This window comes from Gadus chalcogrammus, chromosome 5, assembly GCF_026213295.1.
Source record: "Gadus chalcogrammus isolate NIFS_2021 chromosome 5, NIFS_Gcha_1.0, whole genome shotgun sequence".
In the NCBI taxonomy this organism is placed as follows: domain Eukaryota; kingdom Metazoa; phylum Chordata; class Actinopteri; order Gadiformes; family Gadidae; genus Gadus; species Gadus chalcogrammus.
The window spans coordinates 11001781-11026678 of record NC_079416.1 but is presented as its reverse complement, the minus strand read 5'-3'; the positions used below and the strand labels follow the sequence as shown (position 1 = coordinate 11026678).

Sequence of the window (24898 nt, the reverse complement as noted above, 5' to 3'; positions counted from 1 at the left end):
AAGTGAATGCATCGGGTATGTAGCGACATCTATCGGTCAATCAATGGTATTATTGTTCCTAAAGGTTATTATCCCTATAGGCTAATATTGGCACGCAAAGTTGTATTGTGGTAGATGCATTGTTTTATTTCAAAGCAATTCCCTAATCAAAATGACAGTGACTATTTGATTGTATGTTGTTCTGACATGAATCAATCAAAACATGTCTGAAAAATGTTAGTTATTCTCCATCGTTCAATAAAGAAACACCTATTTAGCGAGCAAAAATGACTTTAAACAACTGTGTGTGTGTTTGTGTGTGTGTAATACTATGGTTTATGTGGGCCAAAAGAATAACACTCAATGGGGATGGTTGAAAACATGCTGGACAGGACCGGACAGGGTGGTAAATCGAACTCACCCTCTGGTGTCCGGTGGGGATCGTTACACCACGTCATCCCGACCAGAGAGGGAGGTGTTGACTGTGTTGGTGGTGGCGGAGGAGGAGGATGTTTCGCTCCAGTTGTCATTCCTTGGGAAATAATAAGGAGGCGTGATCTCGACTTACCTGTTCGCAGCAGCAGGAGCGTTTCGGAGCTCCAGGTTCCTGAACTGCGTCTGTTCCTGTGAGATAGGAACCCTGGCGTCGCTACAGCGGAAGGTGGAGCTGGCCTTGAAGGTATGTGTACCTCGCCTCGAATCATCTGGTAACCTGTTTGTTAACGTGGTCTACCGTCGTGTTGACCCCGTTTAAGTGACTTATATTCCCAACGGACGGGCCTGGGATACTGGGAGTGTTGGCGAGGTCTTGTCCTGCTAGTGCGCTAATGGGATCACCTCCAAGACAACGAACAAAGTGTACTGTTGACTTTAGTTTCGTAGACCTTAAGTTAACTTTTTTATGTTTACCGTTACAGGACGTTTTTGTGTCCAACACTGGGTCAGTGTTGACTGTTTTCCCCATGTTACTCCAGTGTACTGAACGGCTTTACGCAGTGTTTTTTAAGTTTGTTATTCATATCACGCTCGTCCGGTCGCCATGGGCTCTGTAGGTGCGGTGTTGTTATACAAACCAAGAGAAAACTGGAAAACCTGTTCCGTCTGCTCATACCCACCGGTAGCTCCGCGTCTAACTGAACAAGTCTTTGCAAAGCGAGGACAATACCGTTTGACAATGACAATGACACAATGACAATGATTTGAAACTTAAATATAGCCTATATCTTTTGGTTGATCCTTCACAAAAGGTTCAGTGAACCATGTTTGCTGTTGATTAATCCATGTTGCACTTTTGTAACGCTTCATCATCATGTCTTATCAATTCCTTTCCAATCCGGACATGTCTATTTTCCTTCCTAGGATGCTAAAAAGGCTTTGAGTGGTGGCTCCAAAATGAGTGTGACATCATGGTTCCTGGTGAGCAGCTCTGGCACACGCCACCGGTTGCCACGGGAGATGATCTTCGTGGGTCGTGATGACTGCGAACTGATGCTGCAGGTGTGTGTGTGTGTGTGTGTGTGTGTGTGTGTGTGTGTGTGTGTGTGTGTGTGTGTGTGTGTGTGTGTGTGTGTGTGTGTGTGTGTGTGTGTTAGCGTGTGCGTGTGCGTGTGTGTCTGTGTCTGTGTGTGTGTCAGAGAGAGTTTCTTTGAGTGTCTTAGCATGTGCATATGAGGAAAGATAATATATGGTCTAAATTGTGACACTGAACACTGCTTTCTGTATACGGTAAACAGCAGCACTTGGTACCAGCACTTGGTCGTGTGGATGCTGTGTGATTAGCTAATGGCCAGACGGTCCCATTGACTGGAAGAGTGTGAGGGTTGAAAGGGCGGGAAGGGAGTTGACATCCTTATGCGTAGACGTGTACGTACATACGTAACCCGATGACGGAGCCGTCTCAAAGCATCTCCCCAGGTTTCCTTCCAAACAATAACATGCAATGCAACAAACGCATTCCACTGTGGTTGCTCTCCCGCTTAGTGACTGGGCCCAGAGCTAGTTGGAGGAGCTGTAGGACTGTATGTGTCACTGTACTCTCTCATTCTCTCTACACAAGTGGAGGGTAGAGGACTGTTGCCTTGGATACAGTGTACACTGTGTATTACTTTCTTTACTCGATAAGGTATAATCCAACTAAATGCTGTGCCCACCGCAGATGTTGGCTGGATTCAAAAGCATCTCTTATCCAACCTCAGGCAGCCATGGATCCAGGATTGTAAAAAACAAACACAGAAACCAGAGGCTTTCCCTCGCGTAGAAAACATACTCCTCTTAACCTTTCTTTTGGTTAACATGCTCATTTTGGACTGCCTACTTGTATGGCACTCATACAGCATAACCCAAAGCTAACTACAACCCTTTTTTCTTATGTCAATGCAGTATAATACATGTAGTTTCATAATCAACCAATCACATCTGAATGTCCTTGAAAAGGCAGAAAGAAACCAATGGTTCTTGAAGAGTTGTATCAACTACACTAGCCTCAGGCGGGGTCTTCTCAAAATTCCTTGGTGACCGGTTTGTACTGAGACTGGTTTGGCAGGGTATCTTGTCATTTGGCCTGTGGAATTCCTGTATCTTTATGTCATTTTGGTACTCGCTGTATACGTTGCGCTACTGCTACGAAATGCTGCTGCCAAATCTCACTGCCACCAATCGTCTCAGTCAACACACAATCTCCCCGTGTGTCCCGTACAGGGAAGAGTTCCCAAAAACAAATCAGAGCTCAATCTATTGAGCGAACACTCTCTTGAGTGCAATTATTAGTCCACTCAAGTGGGGGAGAGAGGAGGAACAACACTTGGGTCCATAAAGGAACCGTTGGAAATCAGCATTCTTTTTTCAAATGTGTTTGGCTGTCTCTGAGTGTGTCGGTGGGCCGGCCTTACGGTGTCTAATGAGGGGGGAACAGTGGGCTGTGCTGAATCAGCAGTGCCTCACAATTAAGGCCGGCATGTTCCCAAAGTTAATGTGCCTCCTCTGGCGTGTGATTGCGTGAATGTGTGCGCACAGATAACACTTGAGTTCAGCGGGCAGAGCTTGGTAATCCGTTCTCTAATGACGAGTGACTGTTGCGGTCCGTTATGGTCATTTCCAGATCTAGGTGTGGATCGTATTCTGACACAACTGTTGGGTCGTTCTTTTTCTATATGTCCAAGTATATTCCGAGTCCATGGGGGACGCTGATGAATACGATGATTTGTGTTGCTTTGCAGTCGCGCAGCGTGGACAAACAGCACGCCGTGATCAACTACGACTCCAACACGGACGAGCACATGGTGAAGGATCTGGGCAGCCTGAACGGGGTGAGTAGGTCCGTCCTCTTGTGCCAGGCTAGACCGGTTCTGTCCGGAGTCCAAAGAAAGGGCCCCAGGTACGGGGAACAGGGAAGCGATCCCTGGAGGCTCCGCTCTGAAACCCAGACGGCTCCCCTATAAAAGGGTCAGCAAACAAAAGAGCCTCTTTCTCTCTGAGCCAGAGACCGGGCACCGCTTGGTATAACGGCAGCAGCCATCAGGGAGACTGGAATTTCATGCTATAGGCTAGAACCTGTCTGTTTTAGAGTTTCTAATAACCACACACACACACACACGCACACACACACACACACACACACACACACACACACACACACACACACACACACACACACACACACACTCCCCTGCTTAGAGACTCACTGGCGCTGCCCTTGCACTTATATCCTGCAGTAAAGCAGATTTGAGCAGAAGGAATAATCTGTCTTTGTTCCCCTGAAGTGTGTGTTTTGGCCTTGGCCCCGCAGCAGACAGACTAATCAGAGCAGAACCAAACACGGACCGGCAGCTGAGATCCAATATGGCTGCCCTCTCGCCCCTTCACTTGCTCCTAATGTTTGTTGTGTCTGTTAGAGTTGGGTATATTAGAGTTTTCTTCCAGTCATTCTGCCTGGTTGTGTTGACCACACCGACCATACAATTGCAACTGATCACTACCAAGCGATAGTGATCAGTTGAACTTATCTTCTGGACAAAGTCACGCTTGTAGGGGCATTACAGCGCTCACCTTCCCTCCCGAGTGGAGCCGGTCGTTGCACAATGTCATAATCTCATTAGGGCTTTAGCGTGCAAGTGGCTTTACCGTGCAGGTGGGAAAGGGGCCAAATGCAAAAGCATCTCATGCTGACGCTGCGCAGGAGGAAACGTGGAGCTTGACCGCAACATACGCCGTTGCACATGATGTAGGTGTCTGCTCAATATGTGTGACTTGATATAGAATAACAACACTAACATCGCTCTCTGTCTCTCTCCCTCTGCCTTTCTCTCTCTCTCTGTCTCTCTCTCCCTCCCTCCCATAGACGTTTGTGAATGACCTGCGAATCCCCGAACAGACCTACATAACCCTCAAGCTCTCTGATCTCGTTCGCTTCGGCTACGATATCCTTTATGTCAATCACCTTTTTGTTTTTTCTTAGTTTTGTCTCTCTTGATTATTCAACCGATTGCCAGCAGTCCCTTTTTAAATGAGCCGGGAGACTGCTCAGCTCTCACAACGCTGATCGTTTTTTAAGTTGTTTCCTCTGTTATGTTGAGCGGGCCATTGTAGCAGCGGTCGACTCAGCCGGCTTATGCATGCTTGTTACAGGGGACAAAAAACTCAATGTTCTTTGTTCACCTTTTGACCCCCCAGTTTATGGTTTGACATCAATATGAAAGTGCTGCTTTGAAGAGGGCACCGTGGTGAAGCATTATCTAGGGGAAACTCCTATGCAGGAGCATTAAGCACGTGGTGGCAAACGTCTCTGGATTCAGGTTACTATAAATATGAGCCTGTGAAACTCATCAGTCCATAATTGTCTTTCTAGTCCCCTGCTCTGATAAAACAGAGAAGTGGCCAGCCACAAATTCCTGTTCATAATAGTATTGTAAAACCTATTCAGGGTTATTGGCATGAAGCCTTTCAAAATAGAAATGATGATGAAGACCCAACTGGCAAGGAATGAATCAAGCGCTTCTGAACATTGTGTGTGCCTTAACAACTCCCCCACATGACCATGTGTACATCCTGGAGAGGAGTCAGCACAAGGTGCCAGAAGAGGCCCTGAAAGTAAGTAATGCTTCTACAGACTACCGATATATTTCTGAAGGATTGGCATATTTAAAGCTAACCTATTCCTTACCTTACCTAGTTCCATGTTTTTTTTTAAATGCACACAAAAAACACATATACCACTACCGGACATGCCCATGCCTATACCTGCGGTGATGAGGAGTCTCACACAAAGTTCCCCTTGTTGTGTCTGCAGCATGAGAAATACACCAGCCAGCTGCAACTGGGCCTGAAGGCCCTGGAGGCTAGGAGGAAAGAGAAACCGCAACCGCAAAAGCACAAGGACACTTCTAATGGCACGCCGCTAGAACGGGTGGAACGCAAGGCCTACTCCGCCACAGGTACATGCTTGGGGGGGGGGGGGGGGGGGGGGGATCGATCATGTCATGGTTCTGATCCCTTCTGCCCACTCTGAGGTCCTGCTGTATGTATTCAGGTTTGCTCATTTGCTTCCCAGAGCAGGAAGAGGAAGCCTTTTTTTGTTGCCGTGTTCCGCATGAGCCGGCGTTGAAGATGTCCTGATAAGAGAGGCTTTGGTTCTGTTGATTACGTGCTTCCCCTGGGGGAGATAAGGCAAGAGAGCGAAGACGGGAGCTGTCACATCCTATAGACTCAAAGCGTGAGGACAGGTTGTATTGGGATGTGTTTACAAGAAAGGCTGTTTGCGTTGGTGAGGCGTCTGCCAAGGCGAGCTAAAGCGGGGAGATGTTTGAGGACAAGCGCACTGGTTGGCTTATCTGCTTCGGCCACGGCTGGGTGTGTTTTGAAACGAGGTGGTGGCGTGCCGTGAGCAGGCGGCGACAATGCTGAACACGTGTGCTAAGAGGAACTGGATTGGGCGCCTTTGTTTCGATGCCCAGTTGACACTGGCGGTAACGGTGCGTCTTCCGTATGAAAAGCATGCATGTCGTGCCTCTGGATTTCCTTCTCATCTGTGGTTTTGAAACAAAATTTGCCATGCAAAAGATTCTGAAATAGAAAATCACTTTGTGAACGAGGTCTATTCAGAGTTAGAATAAGCTCCCTGTGTCTGCTTAGCTCTGGCCCGTCCTGCTTTTTAACCATCCTTTAGCCTGGTGGGAAAACTACAACTAGGGCTAAGAATAGGGCCCTTCCCTTCCTCTGGTCTCGGGGGAGAGAGAGTGACGGAATGCATGCATGGTGTTGCTCCAGAACGATGTCAATCATTGACTTCTACTAACCCTGTGAATCTGGTGCGGTGGCCAGGAATCCCTTTCAACGTTCTTGCTTTGATTTTTTTTTTTATCAAAGGTAATACAGCTCTCCACTGAAACCTGAGAGAGGAACTACCCTCTATTGATTGAATCGTCATTCCAATGCGTCATTAATAAAAGGTTTTGTTTTAATGACATTGACATTTAGTATCACTACATTTCTTTTACAAAAAGGGGATCTGCATAGTGCAACCGGAAGCAATTCGGCTACTTAATAATCCTGACTAGACACAAAGGCAGGAAGAATAATTATCTGCAAATATTATGCAAAGCTGTCTGTAGGGCTTCATTTGTTTGTCTTAAAGCTATAGTCTACCTTTAAGGTTCAATCAAAGTTCATATTGGGAGAAAAGATTGGACAACAACTAATTCATTCCACTCGACAGAGGTCTGACTGTGCAACAGTATCACTGGTAGCCTAATGCTATTTGGGTTACTGGAGGGTGACTATTTCTGTATATTTGTGTGCCTGTGTGGCTTTTTCAGCCGCAGCTGTACAGGGTGTGGAGAGTTTCCTGTATTCCAGCTGTCTGGTGGGACAGCTTCAGCCTTGTACTGTCTGAATTTCTATCTGTGTTTTTTTTTATTTATTTTTTTTACGTTTTTCACTGACTGTACCACAAGCTAGCCATCATTTCCTGCTGGGATCTTAAATGGAAAAACCTGCAGAGGTTCACCCCCTTATATGTTATCCCTTTCAAGAAGAATGTATTTTTATAGCCTTTCCGAGTTCCAAACCCTAACCCTCTGGTCCGTTGGAACATTCCGTTAGCCTACATGCTAGCATGAGCCCTCCAACACCGAGCCCACTGCACCCAGCGGCCGGGCCAGTGGAGGCGTGTCGCCTCGCCCTTTATGTTTTCCAAAGCTGGAAAGGGAAGGCTTGGGTAAGGGGAACGGAATGAGTAACATGCCTCCTCTACTTCCCTGTCACTCTGTTGATGTCTTATTGTGCGTGGCCCCAGGCAACAGCCCCGCGGGGCTGCGGGGTCCGGCCTGAGTACGGCTGGCCGGCGCAGGAGGCTCCAGAGAGCGCGCTTTAGACTCTGTCTATCAGGCAGGCAACAGGCCCGCAGATTATCTGATTAGTGTGGCCGGCCTCGCTCCTCCACCAACCCTTCCGTGACCAAATGCTCAGTGGGGGGGGGGGGGGGGGGGGAATGTGCACCCCCTGCCCCTTCGAAGCTGCTCCTGTATTGGGGGAAGATCCATGGGGTTGAGAATTGAGGTCAATTATGACTGATGTATATAATATAATTGACGTGAAATTAAAATAAACAGTTTTATATCTAGCCTTCTTATATCTAGAATCAAGGGACCTACAATGAATCATCATCATAATGATGATGATGATTCATTGTAGGTCCATTATTACCAAGATATTGTTGTCTACACACGATCAAAAGCACATTCTCCTTCACATGCGTTTTCCCTTTTTTCACAACTCAAAGCTCAACAAGGTTGAGCTTTGCGTTGTGACCACAACCCTATGCTGCAGTCACGTCTGTGTGGGCGGTTGGAAGATTAGGATTAGTTTTGTTCTGATTCATGCTGTGGGGATTAGGTTTGGGTTGTTCATGTGATCGGTTCAGCAATCCTTGCTCTGTGTTAGTTTCTTGTTTTGTTCTTTTAATAAGTTTCACCTTTTACAGTTTTAGATTTTTCTTGTCACATATTCAACTTGAATGAACGCTGTCTAATATCCATTTGTGTCCTCTTCCTTCGGTGGGCCTGTGTTGTGTTTGCGTGTCTATTAGCGACCTCTGACAGTCCAATATCCAAGCCTACTCCTCTGTACGGACAGCCTTCTTGGTGGGGGGAGGACGAAGACCCTGATAACAAACCGGAGAACAGTGGTGGAAAGCAGCCAGACCAGGAGTCCACAGGTCAGAGGAAGCATTTCCTGTTTGCTGAGTCCATGTTTCTACACCATCACCACGACACTTAAAGTGTCTGTGAACCCACTGACACTGGCTGGAATTCAAACACAGATTTCCCGGCGGGGAGGTATATACGATATAGTACAATGCCACACAGTGTGGTACACTGAATATAAGTGTGTGTGAGAAGCTTAACCCTCACCCGTACATGAACATAAAATAAACCGCTGCTTAGGCGGAGCTCTACATGTCGAAACACGCCGTAGCGTTATCCTATCGGTGTCCGGGAAGCCTTACCCTCTCCCGGCCGCAAACATAAAAACATCAAAATCAGCCTGTTAAATGTGAATACAGCGTGTCCAGAGCTCTCTCTGGAGCCCAGTGAGGGCGTCCAGTTATGTAATGTAAGCCGGACCGGACCAGGCCATGGCCTGTGGGCAAAGGCTCCCTGCCTCGTGATGGATTATTAGCCTCTAAGCGGCTGGACAAGTGGACGGGAGGCCGGTTGTTGGCCTGATGTTTCCCATCCACTGGTAGATTATGACCGCTCTGCTGGACCCTTGTGTGTGTGTGCGTGTGCGTGTGCGTGTGCGTGTGCGTGTGTGTGTGTGTGTGTGGCGCGCGTGTGTTCTTTCCACATCACATCCAACTGGCAGCCCGAGCCTGACGGCTCAATCCTACTTCAACGCTGCACTCTGCGCGCTAATTAATATCCTCCACGTCAGGGGTGAATGCAATGTTCCAGTCAAATGTCCACAAATAGGAGGGCAATTCAAGTCAATGCATTTCCTGTCAATTAAACAGGAAATTATAAAAAAAAAAAATCAAACATGAAATATACTGCCCGTGTTTATTGAATAACAAATAGAAGGGTCCTTCACTCCTACAGAACTCCCAACAGCTCTTCTTACAGGCGTGTTCAGCTCACAGTGGCGGTGGCTGATGTATGTTCTGTATTGACCGTGTCCCCGCCCTCTGTGTGCCTCCTAGAGCCCGCCATCAGAGACCTGCCCAGAGAGGGAGTCAATGGCTCTCTGTCCGAAAGCACCGGCAAGGCCGCGTACGCGTACCGCCGCGAGCCCAGCTACTTTGAGATCCCCACCAGAGAGTCCCAACAGCGGACCGCCAAAACCCCAGAGGAGGGCGTGGTGCAGGAGGTGCCCACCAAGGACACCCCTGACCCCGCCCCTACCCCATGTGACCCCTCCACCCCCACACCCCCGGTGGTCCAGAGCCACGCCTCTTTCACCATTGAGTTTGACCAGGGCACCCCGGGCAAGATCAAGATCAAGGACCACATCACCAAGTTTTCCCTGCGCCAGCAGCGCAAGTTCCCCCCGAAGGAGGCGGCCGCCCCATCCGAGGTGGTCTCGTCCGAGAGCAAGGTGGCGGATTGGCTGGTGCAGAGCAACGTCAGCATGATGATGAGGAGGCGGTCCCACACAGAGGACGACTACAGCACTCAGAGCGACCAGTCGCTTCAGAAGACCACCAAAGGTGACCGTCCCTGAGAGGTTTATAGCCTTTTATTGATGCATGTTATATGTTTCCTGACCGGATGCTAACTCTTTCTCCTTTCGTTGTCAGGCCACCGGCACAATGACGGAACCCTCAGTGATTCGGACAGACCCTCAAGCATTGCAAACGATCTCAACCAGGCACAGGCTTTGATTCCCCAGAAGGGCTCCCCTCCCCAACGCTCCTCCCTCAACCGCATCGCCCCGCCCCGCCCCGACGACCCCCCCGCCTCTGCGGGGTCGCACTCCCCGCCAACTCTGGGAGAGAGCGGCCCTCACCAGCCCGACCTCAACGACAACCTGACGAAGAAGCGCTCCAAGTCGGTTGTCCACGACGCTCCCCCGGTGGATGCCTCGGCCACGCCGGGGAACACCAGGAGAGCAGAGCGGCAGGCTCCCTCTGCAGCCGCCGGCACTCCCGTCTCGGAGAGGTACACCGTCCCCCTGAAGAACCACGACGCGGCGACGGGCTTCGTCCGAGCCGGCTCTCTGAGACGGGAGAAGACGGAGTACCGCATCAGCACCAGCTTTTCCTCGCGCTCCGCCTCCTCCGCCTCGGTCCGGCCCTTCGCTAGCGTGGGCCGCCGATCCAAACTCGCCCAGGACTACAACGCTGAGTTCCTCAAACGGAGCGCCGCCGTCGCCGCCGTCGCCAACGGGGAGAAACCCCCGTCCGGCTCCACCCGAGACCGCCCGCCAGGGACGGAGGCGCCCCCGGACTCCCCTCCCTGGAGCCGAGCCGGCACGCCCGCGGCCCCGGAGCCCCACCTGGTCCAGGCGTCCTCTCCTATCCACCAGCCCGTCCCCCTCGTGGCCCCGCGGATGTCCCGGGCCCCCCGGGGAGCGGAGGATAAGGCGGCCCCGCGAGCAGCCCCCCGGGCCGAAGAGGAGGACAACCTCAGCGACGCCGGGACGTACACCATCGAGGACGAAGCCCAGGACAAAGAGGTGGAGGAGGCCCGGAGTCTGATCGACCAGGCAAGTGGCAGCACCGCCCCTTACTCCCTAGGGCGAAGCGAGGGGCCACGGCCCCTGGGGTTCCTGTGCCTGTAGCTAGTACACATTTAATTCTAAACGTGCTTCCTTTGACTCTCAAGGGTCTCATTGCGGTCATCGTCAACGGCCCCTACGTTGTCCCATGTACCGGCACTCACACGCCACCCGTGCTTTGTCCCTGACAGGTGTTTGGCGTGCTAGAGAGCCCAGAGGAAAGCCAGTCGACCGAAGCAGACACGTCGGCGGCATGTAGGCCCGATAGTATTGAGTGCGTGGAGCAGCGTAGGCAGAATAGCAGTGAGGTGCTGAGGCCGTACCCAGAACAGGGAGAGGGTCTGGGACAGGTAAACTCGCCTCAGGGGAGGGGCGGGGCCTCGGTGGTCTGTGGGCCAGTTAGCCAAGCCTTCTTATTGGTTGATTGATCGGTTCTCTTTTGATTGTCTTCACGGTGTTTTGGGTTTTCTCCCGTTTGGCCTTCTTTGACTCATTGGCTGCTGGGTGTTTACTTGATTGGTTGCTCGATTTGTCTCTGTGTCTATATAGTCTCTAATCCAAAGCCCATAGGACAAATCGGGTAGAAGTCACAAGCAATTGCATAGAAAATCATGTCCTTGATAATACCAATGGGGTCCTGAAACATTTCCACCAACATTGCATTCATCTTGCAGTGTTCAACCTCTCTTCTCTGCTTATTGCGCAAATCATGGTGACCGACCACTAACCCAACAGCGTTCAGTCTAAAGCGAATGGAAAGGTGTCCTCTCCTGAATGGCTGTTGTTGTTCCTCCTCAGAGGGCCCCAGTGTCCCAGGCAGCCCCCAAGTGGATGTCGCGCTGGGCGAGCCTGGCGGACAGCTACACAGAGAGCCAGCCTTCCCCCGGGGACAGCCCCGCCCTGACGCAGCAGCCAGGAGGAGGTAATGCCTTCCAGCTGACAAGACCGTCTGCGCTTACCGGAGTCTATGATGACCCATGAAATATGAATGAAGGTGGACGGGTTAATATGGAAACAGTTCAGATGGAAATATTATTTGAACCGTTTGTGTGTTTTGTTTACTAGCGGAGCGGTATACATCTAATCATGAATGTTATCTCGAGGGGAAATGTGTATCAACTTGACAAAAAATGCGAAAAAGTTTTTTTTTTATTGGAGGAAAGGAAATGAACTGTTTCTACATAATATCCACTTGGGAACAGTGGGCTTTGATTATACATTTTATTATTATTATTATTGTTATTATTATGTACAAGTCACTTCACTGTGAAATTTGATTCCTTTTCATTCCATTGTATCCATGTCATTCCTTTCATTCCTTGCATTGTCATTTCCTCTATCCGTCTCTAATCCACGAGTGTGACTGTAGAATGTTAAATCGAAACCGTTGTGTCACGTCAGCAGGCGGCGTTCCAACATTCCCCGATACGACGCTCCACAACGAGTCGGGCGGCTCCAGCACCCGCCGGGCCCTGCCCAAAGCGCCTCTGAGCGAGTCGGGCGACGCCCCGGATCCCAGCAGCCGCGTCCGCTACGCCATGCAGTCCACCTTCGAGGTGGTGGAGCCGGGCTCGGGGAGCGGAATGCAGCCCCCCGGATCGGCCCCGGACCCCCGGGACGACCTGGAGCCCGACAGCCTCAGCGACGCCAGCCGGTCCGACGACGGCTCGGTGGTGGAGACGAGGCCCGCCCCGTCGACGCCGGACGCCGCACCGAGGAGCGACGGCGTCGACTCGCCCCGCCTCCCGGCCAAGTCCACGTCTTTCTACGTGGGCTCGGAGGAGGACTCGGGTCCCTGCACCCCCAAGGCCGAGAGGAAGCCCAACCCCAGGCTCTTCTCCACGGCCACCCTGACCAAACAGAGAGGCAGCCTGGACGCCGGGAAGCTCAAGCCCAACGCCTCGGCTCCCCTGCTGGACCGGGGGAGGTCGCCGAGCCCAGGCAGTCCCGAGTCCAGACACAGCGCCTCGGCGGCCCTGATCAGGCAGGAGAGCTTCACCAAGGAGTGCCCCAGCAACACCAGACTGCCCCACATCTCCACCAAGCCGGAGGACGGATCCCCGCGAGCCTTCCACCAGGACACCCACTCTTACCTCAAAGACACCGAGGATCTCCTGGCTTCCATGGAGGCCAAGCTCCACGCGTTCCAGCCGTCGGTCGCCAAGCCTCCTTCAGCGATGGACTCTCTGTCCGGGGAGTCGGACATCGACACCTCCAGCACCGTCAGCCACCACAGCAACAAACCAAACTCGCTCTTGACGCAGAATGCCGCCCCGGCTAACGGTATCCACAGGGAGCGCTCGTCAGCCAGTACGGCCAGCCAGGACTCCAACCGCCTGTCCTCGGCGTCCGAGCAGCTGTCGGAGAGGCGCCACGCCAGGGGGCGGGACGTCAGCAGCGGCAGAACGGAGAGGGGCTCCGTTGCACGGCGGCGCAGCGTGAGCAGAGGCGGCTCGATGGACCTGAGCGACGACGCCCAGGGCTCCAGCCTGCCGTACTCGGACCAGGAGGGCGGCAGCCGCCACCACCCGGGCAGGAAGTACACGGTGCCGCTGAAGAAGGAGGACGGCGGCGGCAAAGGCTCCCAGGCACTGAGCCGCTCCAGCAGCCTGTCGGCCCCCAGGGCCACCAGGGCCTCCATGCTGCGCCGGGCTCGCCTGGGGGACGCCTCCGACAACGAGGCCTCCGAGACGGACCGGCTGGCCAAGGAGGCGGCCTCCAAGCAGAGCAAGGAGGCCAAGAGGTTAACCCGGCTGGACATGCTGGCCATGCCTCGCAAGAGGACCAGCTCCTTCAACGCGCCCAGCGACACGGAGGCCTCCGTCCTACCCCCGGTCTCCAGCAGGTCCACGGGGTTCTCCAACCGAAGCACCGAGTCCAGCAGCGGCTCCACACGCAAGGCCTCAGTTTCGGGGCCCAAGCCGGCGCCCCAGAAGGGAGCGCTCACCAGGACGCCAATCACCCGAGGACGCCCCAGCAGCGCCAAATACACCAGCAGCACAGCCAGTGAGTCTCACCGTCACACACAAACAAACACTGACCTCATGTACACCCGTGTTGTTGCTGTTGATGCTTCTTATGATAGCCACTCAAGGTTGTAGGGGAATGAAGTAGCCATGCCTCCAGTGGTCCAAGGTAGACGCCTGTGGAAAGTCCACTGCTGAACTGGATTGGTTTGACCGTTTGATTTAGATTTGAGCTGCTCTAACAAAACCTTTGCAAGCTAGGTGCTTAATATGACATTTTTTAGCGTTTCAAAATGGTTTAATGGACCTAGTTGACCTTATGGACTAACATTCAATAACTTCCTACCTAATAATATCAGGGTGGGACTGGAGTAGTTCCTTGTGATTTTTTTCATATTGTTAATGATCATTCAAAAAACAACTTCCTAAATTGATAACATTGTGGTGAATCCAGGGTAACATGGGTGTACTAACCTCGTACGGGCTTTCGTGTTTTTATGTAGAAACATTTCTAATGTGCCATGTGATGGCTCATTTCAGTTTGAAAATAATGATAGATATATTCAGCAAGCAAAATGTAAATGGCATCAAATAATCATCACTTGGTTGAAGAAAAATTGACCATTTGGTGTTTTTGTTGGCAAATATATAGCAGGCATTTTCTTTCTTTGGTTTTGGGGACTGAGATGCCTCCTGATGGGTCTTTTGGTAGTGCTCCTTGACTCTCTCCCTCTCTCTGTATCTCCTTCTGTCTCTCTACCATTCTCTCCCTGGTTTCCCCCGGGCCCCCCCCTCCTCTAACCCTAACCCTCTAACCCCCCCTCCTCAAACCAATTCACGGCTGCAAGGCTCCAGGAGACGGCAGATGGGTTGCGACTACGCGTCCACCTCGGAGGACGAGTGCGACTTCACAGACGCCAGCCCGGCTAAACACGCACACAACCGCTCCCAACCTTCCCCAGCTCGCAACAGTAGCGTGACGCGCGCCCGCTCGCGGCCCCCGCCCCAGGCGATGGTGGCCCTGCGGCCGAAGAGGTCCGGCCGGGACTCTGAGGAGGAGAGCCAGGAGGGAGAGGCCCTCCACAGCTGGTCCAACCACAGCGCTGAGATCGCACGGTAAACCACTAACGGTGCATTGAACGGTCTGAAAGGGCTTCACAGGTGTACGCTGGCACAAGCGCTCTTTGAAACAGCAAGGAAAAACAGGGAGAGCATGAGTGGAGAGCATCCTTCTTATGGTTTGTTACTACGTGTTAAAGGGACCACTCCATGAAGGGCTCAGATTGCAGTATGTGCAGACCTTAAATGCAAAACGTTGAAAGATCTGTTAAATCGTGTCTATGGTAACTTTTACCATGCATCGCTGATTGATCTACATTTCCAGGAAGCTCTGTTTCAGGAGCTGGAAGCAAATAGTAGAAAACATTGAGTGATGAAGAGTAATCAAACGCTAAAACTAAAGCACAGGAACCACAGCAGACCCAGGTTAAGGCGATCACTGCTTCTGATAAGTTTAAAGAGGTGCCATGTGCTTCCATTTGCTCGTATGGTGCCTGACGTGACCTCACAGAAATCTGAGCTTATTGCCGTTTGTGTCTGACCGTGTGTCCGACCGCCAAAGAGAGTGCTGATCCCTGTAATCCTCTGGGTTATTGTTTTGGTCCATACTATCTGTACTCTGCTGGGGGCCTCCGCCATACTGGTTGTGTTGTTGTGTGTTTGCGCCCGGCCAGGTTGAGCCAGGACCTAGCCAAAGACCTGGCGATCTTGGCCAGAGAGATCCACGACGTGGCCGGGGAGGGGGAGCCCCCGAGCTCGGCCATGGAGGCACAGGTCCCCGACGCCACCATGACGGCCCACGAAGAGGTACCCCGCACAGCGTCCAAGACCCCCGCTAGACATCCTGCCAGCGGTCCAGACAGTTTTTGTATAGCCTTTAGTCACAGATACAGTCTCAATGGGGTGAGCAGGCCGTTTACTTATGACACCCCCCCGATCCTAGAAAGAAAAAACACCCTTAATTAGCAAGGAAGAGATCTTGGGAAGGAACGCAGTGGTTCCAGGGGTGGTCAGGGGTGGTCAGGGGTGCCATAATTGACGTGCATACAGGAAAAACATTTTAAATAATTTTGTTTAGGAAAGTCATATCTTGGGAAGACCCAGGACTAGGTGGAGAGATTATGTCTCAACACTGGCCTGGGAACACCTCGGTATCCCCCCGTCAGAGCTGGTCAATGTGGCCCGGGAAAGGGCCGCTTGAGCTGCTCCCCCCGCGAGCCGACCCCGGATAAGCGGACGAAGATGAGATGAGATGATGAAGTCATATCTATGGTGATGGGGTGCTGGCTGGTTAACCTTAAGGGGAGTCCAGGCATTCAGCGACATTCTAGGCGTCCAGTTGCTGTCACCACAATACACTAAAACAGACGGAATAATGACATGGAAGGGGAAAAGTGCATACAAAAGATGTAGGCAACTGCTTATTTGGTGACTACACAAGCACGCTTCGTTGCAATCTGAGACAGTCACATAATCAGACAGACACTGACACACCTCATCTACGCATTCAGAGAGAAGCGTTGACATTGACTTTACGGACACAATCATGTCAAATAATGTTTTACTCCTGAGTTTAAAAAAAAGGCACTAGAAAGTCCTAAAAGTGATATTATTAGCGTTATTATTGAATGGTGTTACGCCCGCCTCAGTGGTTTCCAACATATAAATCAAAGGGGGTCAACCAATGTCAAATTCATGGCAGCATAGTTTGCATGCACCGCATAGCCTGTCCCTCACTCGACCAAGTCATGTTATTAGACGAGTGCTCCGAGACAAATCAACACACGGTTCCCGTTACTTTTTTCAAAATCACAGTTTAAGTTCCATGTCGGCTTGTTTTCAGTTGGTCTCATTGATTTACGTTGATTCACGCCCACTAGTGATGTCATATGGATCAGATTTTTTAAACGGCATGTAAGGCTAATCACACTCACACCTGGTGGAATAATATGTCCACTTTAAAGAACTAAAAAAAAATTGGGATTATCATTCCTTTATCCCTGCCTATCATTCTTTTTATACCTTTTTAATAAGGCATATCGTTTGTGCAGCTAGTAACAATATTACTTCAGCTACTACTATTACTTCTACTTCAGCTACTACTACTACTAATACTAGTACTTCTACTTCAGCTACTACTACTTCTACTACTACTACAGCTAGTACCAATACTACTACTATCCCCAAAACCATAATGCAATTCAGCGTCTTTCCGTTTTTGATTCAGCTTCCAGATTTCTTAGCAGTGCACTTCAGTACATTTGACCTTTCAGATTTTTCAGCAGTGCAGGGCAATACATTTGAACTTTCAGATTCTTCAGTTCAATTCCTTTTACATTTCTGCATTTATAGCAATGCTTTTCATTCAAGCTGTCACTTTATTTGTTTCCAACCATTTACATTTTTATAAATGGTGCCCATGTTCACATTGTTTACTCCATTTAGTCTTTTGAACTCTGTTCAAATCCATTCAATGGATTCAAGCTATTTAATGTTTCTTTATGTCTTAATCTATGTTGCTTTATTAAAACATGTTTTCAACCTCACTTTGTACTAAAGCTCTCAGCATACAGCATTTTCTAGATTTATTAGATGTGTTTTAGACCTTACCAAAGTAATGTGTGGCTCCTAATGGCTGATGGTCTGTTGGTTAATGCAGCTGGTTCAGCACATTCCAGAGGCAGGGCTCAATCACCAGAGAGGTCCTCCAAGCCCTACGACTCCCAAACACCTCGACCAGAACACTGGGGACCACAAACACAACAACACGAACCGGCTTCGCAACAGAGAAGAGGTACTCAACCATGTCATGTGAACCTCAATTTAATGATGCTGAATTGATTTGAAAAAAATCTATTATTATTATTATTATCATAAAAGTAGTAGTCGTAGTAGTATTAGTAGTAGTAGTAGATCATCTCAATGGTTTATATAGATCTGCCCTTAAAATATCCATGCATATAATATATTTGTGAGAATTACTGAAAGTTGTTTTTTGGGATATCTTAAATGTTTCTATGCTTGAAATCTTCAATTGATCCGAAATCCATGTTGGAACTCTTCGAATATCTTTAAAAAGAGCAATGTCTTTTGTCCCTTTACTCAGGATATAGCTGACCAGCTGATGTTGAATCCCGTGACTCAGATTTCCCTTGTCATCAGACAGAACACTGACCAGCTCACGGAGAAACTCAAGTAGGAACACTGACTCATATGTGTCGCACACTCAACCTCCCCCTCCTGTGCTCACTCTGGGTTTATTGAGACGTTTCATACATCTTCCCTGATCGTCAGTCTCGGTGTTGAGACTGCAATACGATGGTATTAAGATGGTTAAGATGGTAAGACCATCAGGGTTGTAGATCATCTCCACTTGGACCTGAACTCTGGGTGAGGTGTAATGGCCCTGAAGAGCAAACCAGTGATGGCCTGTGGGTGTCTGTTTTGCTTTGTGATCTCAGGGTGCGCTTCCAGGATAGGATGGATCTTTGGGAGGAGGTCGAGGCCAAACTCACTCGGGATAACCACATCCCCGTCGTCAAAAGCTCTAACAAGGTTGGCTTCACTTCCTGCTGTTTATTATGTGGTTATCTATTGCATGATATTTAAAAACCAACCGTTCGGTCCTATATCTGTGTTTCAGGAGGTCGCATCCATTCTGAACGAGCTCAGGAGAGTTCAAAGACAACTCGAAGGTAAGCCTACACAGAGAGCGACTTCTTTGATTAGTTTGGAGTTTTTTTAGATAAAAATGTGAAGAAACCACGGGCACAATGTATGTGGATGATCATACTGACCGCCATCCAATCCCTGTCCTCCTCCAGTCATCAACACCATCATGGAACCCAGCAGGAGGCCTGAGCAGGACAAGTCCTCCTCCTCGTCCTCCGCACGCCCCACCGCTGCAGCCCGCTCGTCGAGGGCCGAGCCCCGGGACTGGAGGACCACCCCCTCGGCGTCGCACCGCGGCGGAGGGAACAGGCCCGGGGAGAGCGTGAGGAGGACTGCCGTGACCCCCGATGACGCCAGAGATGGATATGTGGTTTGAGGTTCCGATACCAAGAGAGCGGTTCCTCCTTTTTTACTCGCCACACTGCGCTTCTTTCGCCGTCGCCACCGCAGGCCTCCTCAAAACCCCCTGCTACAGGTGTAGGAAAGCACCGTGGGGGGGGAAGTGAGAGTCGCTCCCCCGGACAGCTGCATGTCAAAACAACACCGCGCACGAGGGGTGACGAGGCCTGCAGCAAACATGTGGACATGGCGCAATCAATGGAGGAAAGACGACAACGTAAACCGTCACACGTGTTTGTGTGTCCGTGCCATGTTCCCTCCATCCCCCTTTGGTTTTCTAAAGGGGCTTCAAAACTATACTTGATTTATCTGACATGGTGTCAGTTGCCAGTGACGCTGCCTTGCACAGCACAAACACTACATGATTTAAAAACCAGCGTGAATGTAATCAACTCTTGCACACAAAGCAGCAATCACCTGCTAGGGCTGTTGTAATCGATATAGAGATGTTTTATAGTAGTACCATTTTTGTGGAATATTTCTTTGCGGAACACGTATACTATTTTTCGATTGTAAAAAGTATTTATTGTGCTACTTTAAGCTCTGAACATATGTCAATTTATAAGAGAATTTGATAAACGAATAGACAGTAATCGAAATGCATCTAAAATAGTGCCAGACCACAGATTTCTACATGATCTGACAAAAAAACATGAATGCAATGGGTTCTCTTCAGATTAGGGGTCTACTTTGCAGCATTTCCGTTTCTCTCCCAGGCTGCGGTGAAATTCTCTGTGGAATGTGGGGATGAGAGGAATGAAGAAGCTTAACGTTAGACTCGAACACGGATGTTTAGTCACAAGGCAACAGCAATCCCCACAAGCCTCTCAGGCATTCCTCAGCTCCACCACTTGGAACAAGATGGCTTGTGCTTTCAGCCTGCATCTGGTATCGTTTCTTTTATAGTAATAGGCATTATTATTTGTTATATTTGACCTACAACACAATTAATGGCACAAAGATTTGGCCAAAGGTAGTGTTGGAAAATATTCTCAGGCATCCCATATTCAGTTTCCTAGTGGCTCTCCGAGCATTTTCTCACACACACACACACACACACACACACACACACACACACACACACACACTCACTCACTCACTCACTCACTCACTCACTCACTCACTCACTTACTACTACACTACACTACACTACACTACACTACACTACACTACACTACACTACACTACACTACACTACACTACACCTAAACTCAAACATAAGTTTCACCCTTAAGGGTTACTTTGGCCAGAATTGTCATGACAGAGATTTTCTACACCATGTGTCTCACTTGAATGTGGGCCAACAGTTAATATGATTTTTTTTGTGTCTTTATTGGTCGGATTGGCATTAAATGTCATTTAACTCTAACGTTACCTCTCTTGATTGCACTAATGTAAGATTCCACTCGGCTTCATAGAGTGAACTTCCAAGTTAAAGCCACTATGCCAATTCTTTGTGAGGAAGTTTCATTTCCCAATCAGAACATGATCTTTGTTGTTATGATTGAAGGCAGCAGGGGGCACGAACACATGCTTTCAACTTCCCAAAATTGTTTCGTCCACCTACATATTATTCTAATTTGGGTTTCCTCTAAATATTTCAAAGCATTTTTGGCATTGTTTATGACTGTACTTGCCATCATTGTTTACAAATGAGATGAGCAAAAGAATGACAGACATTTGTATTGCTCTGCTCTGACTCAATGCTGCTATTTCTACTTGGGAGAGATGGTGCCCGCAATTTTTTCATCTACACAATGGAAATAGGCGGAGATTTAACTCAGCCTCGTTAATGTAAATCCGTTCTACATCCACTTTAGGCCCACTTTTGTACATCACTGGCCGTTTCTTGTCCGTCAACCTTGAACTTGTTATCTTTAATGTTTAGTTTTTTTGATGTCCTTGATAATTAAGATCTGGTTACACACTTTCTTCCTTGAAATACCCTTTTTTCAAATAAATAATTATTAAATCGGTTAACATTTCTCTGTGTACTTTTAATGGCCTTATTTTAGTTTCGGTTTTGTTTTTTTCTGCTGTATAAAACGAAACTTAAAAAGCAGAACTGTTCTGCTCACCCATTTCAAAAGATAGTTCTTCAATTTAGGATAAACCTGCAGACGTCTGTCGATACAGCTGTTGAAATATATCATCAAAAGATCACGTAAGTTTTTTCTATATGCGTTCATTTATTTGTAGGGGTAGCCTATTTATAAAAATAATCAGACCCTGGTTTGTCTCTTGAAATTCGGCACAATCTGAGAAATTAAATGTGCCATAAATGTAATTGCTGTGATGAAAAAAGTATTTAGTTGGCCCTACTGAAACAGTTTGCCGTCTTTAGTGTTCTTGAGTAGATCAGAAATCATCAGAATACAGAAAATGCCAATTCCATACGAAAGTTTGCATGGCAGCCAATGCTCTCCAAGGAAGGTAAGAAAGTCACCCTTTAATCCCAATTATAGCTGTTTTCTGGCGGGAACACTTAATGTTCATGCAGTTGCTTCTGTGTTTAGCGTGCAGGTGTTGTGACCATAGTTTTTGCAATGGGAGCTCTGAATGTACTGGGCGTCATACTAGCCGTGACTGTGTTGGAACGGCCCCAACCTGCTCACAACGGGACACTTCCTGCGAATAACGTGTCTGCTGAGAATGCTTCGACTGACCAATGCAGGTTAGCAACTTCTGATAACGATCAACGAGTAATTATACACAATAATCAATTGTAATCTGTGTTTGAGACCCTTTAATTACACTCCTCCTAGTGTCCCCACCCAAACCCACTCCTTGATCCACAGTTTGTTGGTGCTCTATCACTTCAGAATTATTCTAGTGGAGAGCATTCCCTTGGGTGTGACCTATGACGAGGACAACGTCACCTTTGGTGTCCCACTGGAACAAGCCTGGAACGACCTCATCTCCCTGGCCACTGAGAACGTCGAGGTGGCTTCTTTTTACTGGACCTTGACTGGTGGAGATGTAAACGTCAATTCCTCCTCTGAACTACCTGTGAGTGAAGTATCTCTCATGACCGTTATAACAACAATCTTGGCCTACGTTGAATATTTTAAACGCTATTTTTGACACAGGGTGTGAGTATTCTGGAGAGATTAAAAAAGTTGCCTAGGAGGAACGTGGCGGTGCGGGTGGTCACCAGTGAGCCCACTGTGCCGAACAACTCTACTGACCTCAATATTCTGCTTGAGAACGGTGAGGTGTTTTAGTGCTACTCATTTGACTTGCTGAACGTGTAGGCTATAACATATCAATTAACCACACCTTTAACTTCTTGTTTTTCTGCAGGGGTGGAGGTAAAGAGGGTGGATTTTGGACGATTGACTAAGGGAGTTCTTCACAGCAAATTCTGGATAGTAGACAAACGTCATGTTTTTATCGGGAGTGCCAACATGGATTGGAGAGCCCTCACAGAGGTGACATGAAAGATTTCAACCAAACACACACTCTGGATATTCTACTAAGAGTACTTTTAACCTCCATTTTTGAATTTTGAATCTAGGTTAAAGAATTAGGAGTGCTCATCTACAACTGCACCAGCCTAGCAAAGGACCTCTACAAGATTTTCCAGTCTTTCTGGGAGATGGGCGAATCCAACAGCTCCCTGCCTGAACCATGGCCCTCACACTACGACACTGCCATTAACAAAGATCACCCCCTGGTGGTGGAAGATGGTAATGTTTCCAGCAGAATCTACCTATCAGTGAGTTCCTGACGTTTCTAGTCCACACTTTCACTAAAAATGTTCTTAGAAAATAAACTGCCTTATGTAGCAAATTAATTTGTATTTGTATCCATATTTTATCTCTCTCTCTCTCTCTCTCTCTCTCTCTCTCTCTCTCTCTCTCTCTCTCTCTCTCTCAGGGTTCTCCTCCATCATTCTGCCCCTCCTCCCGGACACTGGATCTCGAGGCCATCCTCTCGACCATCTCAGAAGCCGAGCGCTTTGTCGATGTAGCCGTGATGGCGTATTCCCCAACCTCATGGCTGGAACACCACAGAAGGTGAGGCCATTATGCAAGGCACATGGATAGGCAGTAGATGACAAACTACCTACCTTTGCTCGATTTTGTATATAGTACAGTTAATATGCATACATATAACAACAGTGAATAAAGGAGTTTGTTCCTCCAGAAGACATCTTTTTTCATTCCATGAAAAACTTTAACGATACTGTCTCAAATTAACCAATTAACATATGTAGAGTCTTTTGCTTACAAAATAGCATTTTATTAGGAACAAATACACAGTCGTCCGACTGAAATATATGTCAAATTCTGTCAAATGTAGACTTTAAAAGAAAGTCTACTGTGATGGATAAAGTTATTTTCATATATAATTTTGTCTTAGTTTAGACGCCCCTAGTAATCTTTTAACATCCCATTGTTTCCCTGACCTGTGCTTGAACAGCTACTGGCCGGTCCTCGATAACGTCCTCAAACGGGCAGCGTTCGAGCGGGAGGTTAAGATCCGGATGCTGATCAGCTGTGGGCGGGACTCCAACCCGGCCATGCTGCATCACCTTCGATCCCTCGCTTCCTTTAATTACCCCCCCCAAAACATCCGTATCCTAGTGGTGAGACGCATTGCAATACCATGTTTACAAGGATCTCTCGCCAAACACAAAATGCACTAAAGTTAGGCTTTACACATTTTCTAATCTTTCTTTTTATTCCAGAGACTGTTTGTCGTACCTGTGGGAAACAAGACGGATATTCCTTATGCGAGAGTAAACCATAACAAATACATGGTCACTGATAAAGTATCATACATTGGTATGTACTCTTTTGCTTGAGAGGCTGCATTTCAAACTCGTGCCCATTCATTATTTATAAAGGATGCTAACAAGCTTACGTGTTCCCCAGGTACTTCAAACTGGATTGAGGATTACTTTTCAAACACAGCAGGTGTCGGCCTGGTCGTTTCTGAACAGGCCCTAGACCCGCTTCAGAAGACCACAACACTGCATCACCAACTTAAGGCCGTGTTTAATAGGGACTGGAACTCTGAATTTGCTGTAGACCTTGATAACCTGGGCCATAATCCTGACTGTGCACTATCAAGCGCATACAGATAACAAATTAGTTAGGACGGAATGGCCAGGCAAACTTCTAATTAATCAATGCTATATCCCATTCAAAATGTTAGCACAATTATGATTGTGTTATCGTGTTGATATCTTAATCATGTCTTGAAATATTTTATGATGCGAGCTTTTAGGGAGATTAATATAGAACCGTCAGGGCCGCTCCACCATAGTGTCGTTGTATTTTAAATCTTAAATGGCAACCTAAAATCCAATAATCTCTGCTGTATTTTAACATGGTAATGGTGGAGAGCATACATATAACATTGTTTAGTGTGTGGTAGGGCTGAACGATCTATCGTTTTCGACCGAAAATCGCGATCTCAAGCATTACGATTTTGGGATCGTCAAAGCTGCTTTTTTTTTTTTTTTTTTTTTTTTATAATTTTTTTTTTTTTTTTTTTTTTTTACAAAAGTGCAATTATTTTGATGCTGATGAGCCATTGAAGCAAGTTTACTTAAGAAAGAGGGCTCCCTTTTTATTTGACTTTTTTGGTTGTTGTTTCTTAGGTACTTGAATAAACAGTCTTGCATTTGAAATCTGTTGCCAGCAGTTTTCAATATTGCATTACCTTAATGGAATTCATTGGTTATATTAATTTATACTGAAACTTGATTTAAAGAAAATAAATCGTGTTTGAAATCGAAACCGCAATCTCTACCAGAAAAATCGCAATTTCAATTTTTTCTTAAAATCGTTCAGCCCTAGTGTGTGGTCATATAACCTACAACTTCGTCACAGGAAATTAAACCAGGCTGTCTTTCTACAGATTTTCCTGAGATAAAGTATATTTATGTGTAAATGTTATGTTTGTGTCCCATATGAGATGTCTTGGTTTCACACCCGTTATACAATTTTAAATGGGCAAATGTTTATAAAGAAGCTGTTGGAGAACCTTATTCAATATTTTATTATTAAAATAAGGATCAGTTCCTCTGAGATCCAGAGGTGGCACTAAGGCAGCGTATAGATGATGTTGCTCATACTACTCATATCCGAGGAGAAGAAGAA

General features: G+C 48.0%; 2 protein-coding genes across 5 annotated transcripts; both read left to right on the top strand.

Annotated features, from left to right (window-relative positions):
• Positions 1–478: 478 nt before the first annotated feature.
• LOC130382787 (centrosomal protein of 170 kDa protein B-like) lies at positions 479–20738 on the top strand. Of its 3 annotated transcripts, none has more exons than XM_056590688.1 (19): positions 479–658; positions 1339–1476; positions 3195–3284; positions 4316–4396; positions 5008–5064; positions 5264–5408; positions 8060–8188; positions 9173–9679; positions 9770–10677; positions 10881–11039; positions 11488–11611; positions 12094–13695; positions 14504–14771; positions 15389–15521; positions 17374–17508; positions 17821–17909; positions 18176–18269; positions 18358–18409; positions 18539–20738. In XM_056590688.1, exons 2-19 carry the CDS (start codon positions 1372–1374, stop codon positions 18760–18762), a joined length of 4902 nt encoding a protein of 1633 aa, XP_056446663.1. In that variant the 5' UTR covers positions 479–658; positions 1339–1371; the 3' UTR covers positions 18763–20738. The 3 variants fall into 3 exon arrangements, with proteins under 3 accessions (XP_056446663.1, XP_056446662.1, XP_056446664.1); XM_056590687.1 differs by having other exon boundaries at positions 12091–13695; XM_056590689.1 differs by lacking the exon at positions 10881–11039 and having other exon boundaries at positions 12091–13695.
• Positions 20739–20841: 103 nt separating this feature from the next.
• Positions 20842–24234, top strand: LOC130382789 (5'-3' exonuclease PLD4-like). Of its 2 annotated transcripts, XM_056590691.1 has the most exons (11): positions 20842–20949; positions 21130–21218; positions 21302–21459; positions 21608–21794; positions 21875–21995; positions 22089–22216; positions 22303–22503; positions 22665–22804; positions 23211–23376; positions 23479–23575; positions 23666–24234. In XM_056590691.1, exons 2-11 carry the CDS (start codon positions 21168–21170, stop codon positions 23875–23877), a joined length of 1461 nt encoding a protein of 486 aa, XP_056446666.1. In that variant the 5' UTR covers positions 20842–20949; positions 21130–21167; the 3' UTR covers positions 23878–24234. The 2 variants fall into 2 exon arrangements, with proteins under 2 accessions (XP_056446666.1, XP_056446667.1); XM_056590692.1 differs by lacking the exon at positions 20842–20949 and having other exon boundaries at positions 20956–21218.
• The last annotated feature ends 664 nt before the right edge of the window (positions 24235–24898 follow it).

What these genes read in the sequence shown, in the direction of transcription:
- LOC130382787 (XM_056590687.1), top strand. Translation starts at nt 1,372, where the DNA reads ATGAGTGTGACATCATGGTTCCTGGTGAGCAGCTCTGGCACACGCCAC. An exon ending in TCGTTCGCTTCGGCTACGAT is followed by an intron (nt 4,397 to 5,007) that starts ATCCTTTATGTC and finishes ACTCCCCCACAT; the next exon opens with GACCATGTGTACATCCTGGA. An exon ending in GGCTTCGCAACAGAGAAGAG is followed by an intron (nt 17,509 to 17,820) that starts GTACTCAACCAT and finishes CCCTTTACTCAG; the next exon opens with GATATAGCTGACCAGCTGAT.
- LOC130382789 (XM_056590691.1), top strand. Translation starts at nt 21,168, where the DNA reads ATGCCAATTCCATACGAAAGTTTGCATGGCAGCCAATGCTCTCCAAGG. An exon ending in CCAGCAGAATCTACCTATCA is followed by an intron (nt 22,504 to 22,664) that starts GTGAGTTCCTGA and finishes TCTCTCTCTCAG; the next exon opens with GGTTCTCCTCCATCATTCTG. An exon ending in TGATAAAGTATCATACATTG is followed by an intron (nt 23,576 to 23,665) that starts GTATGTACTCTT and finishes CGTGTTCCCCAG; the next exon opens with GTACTTCAAACTGGATTGAG.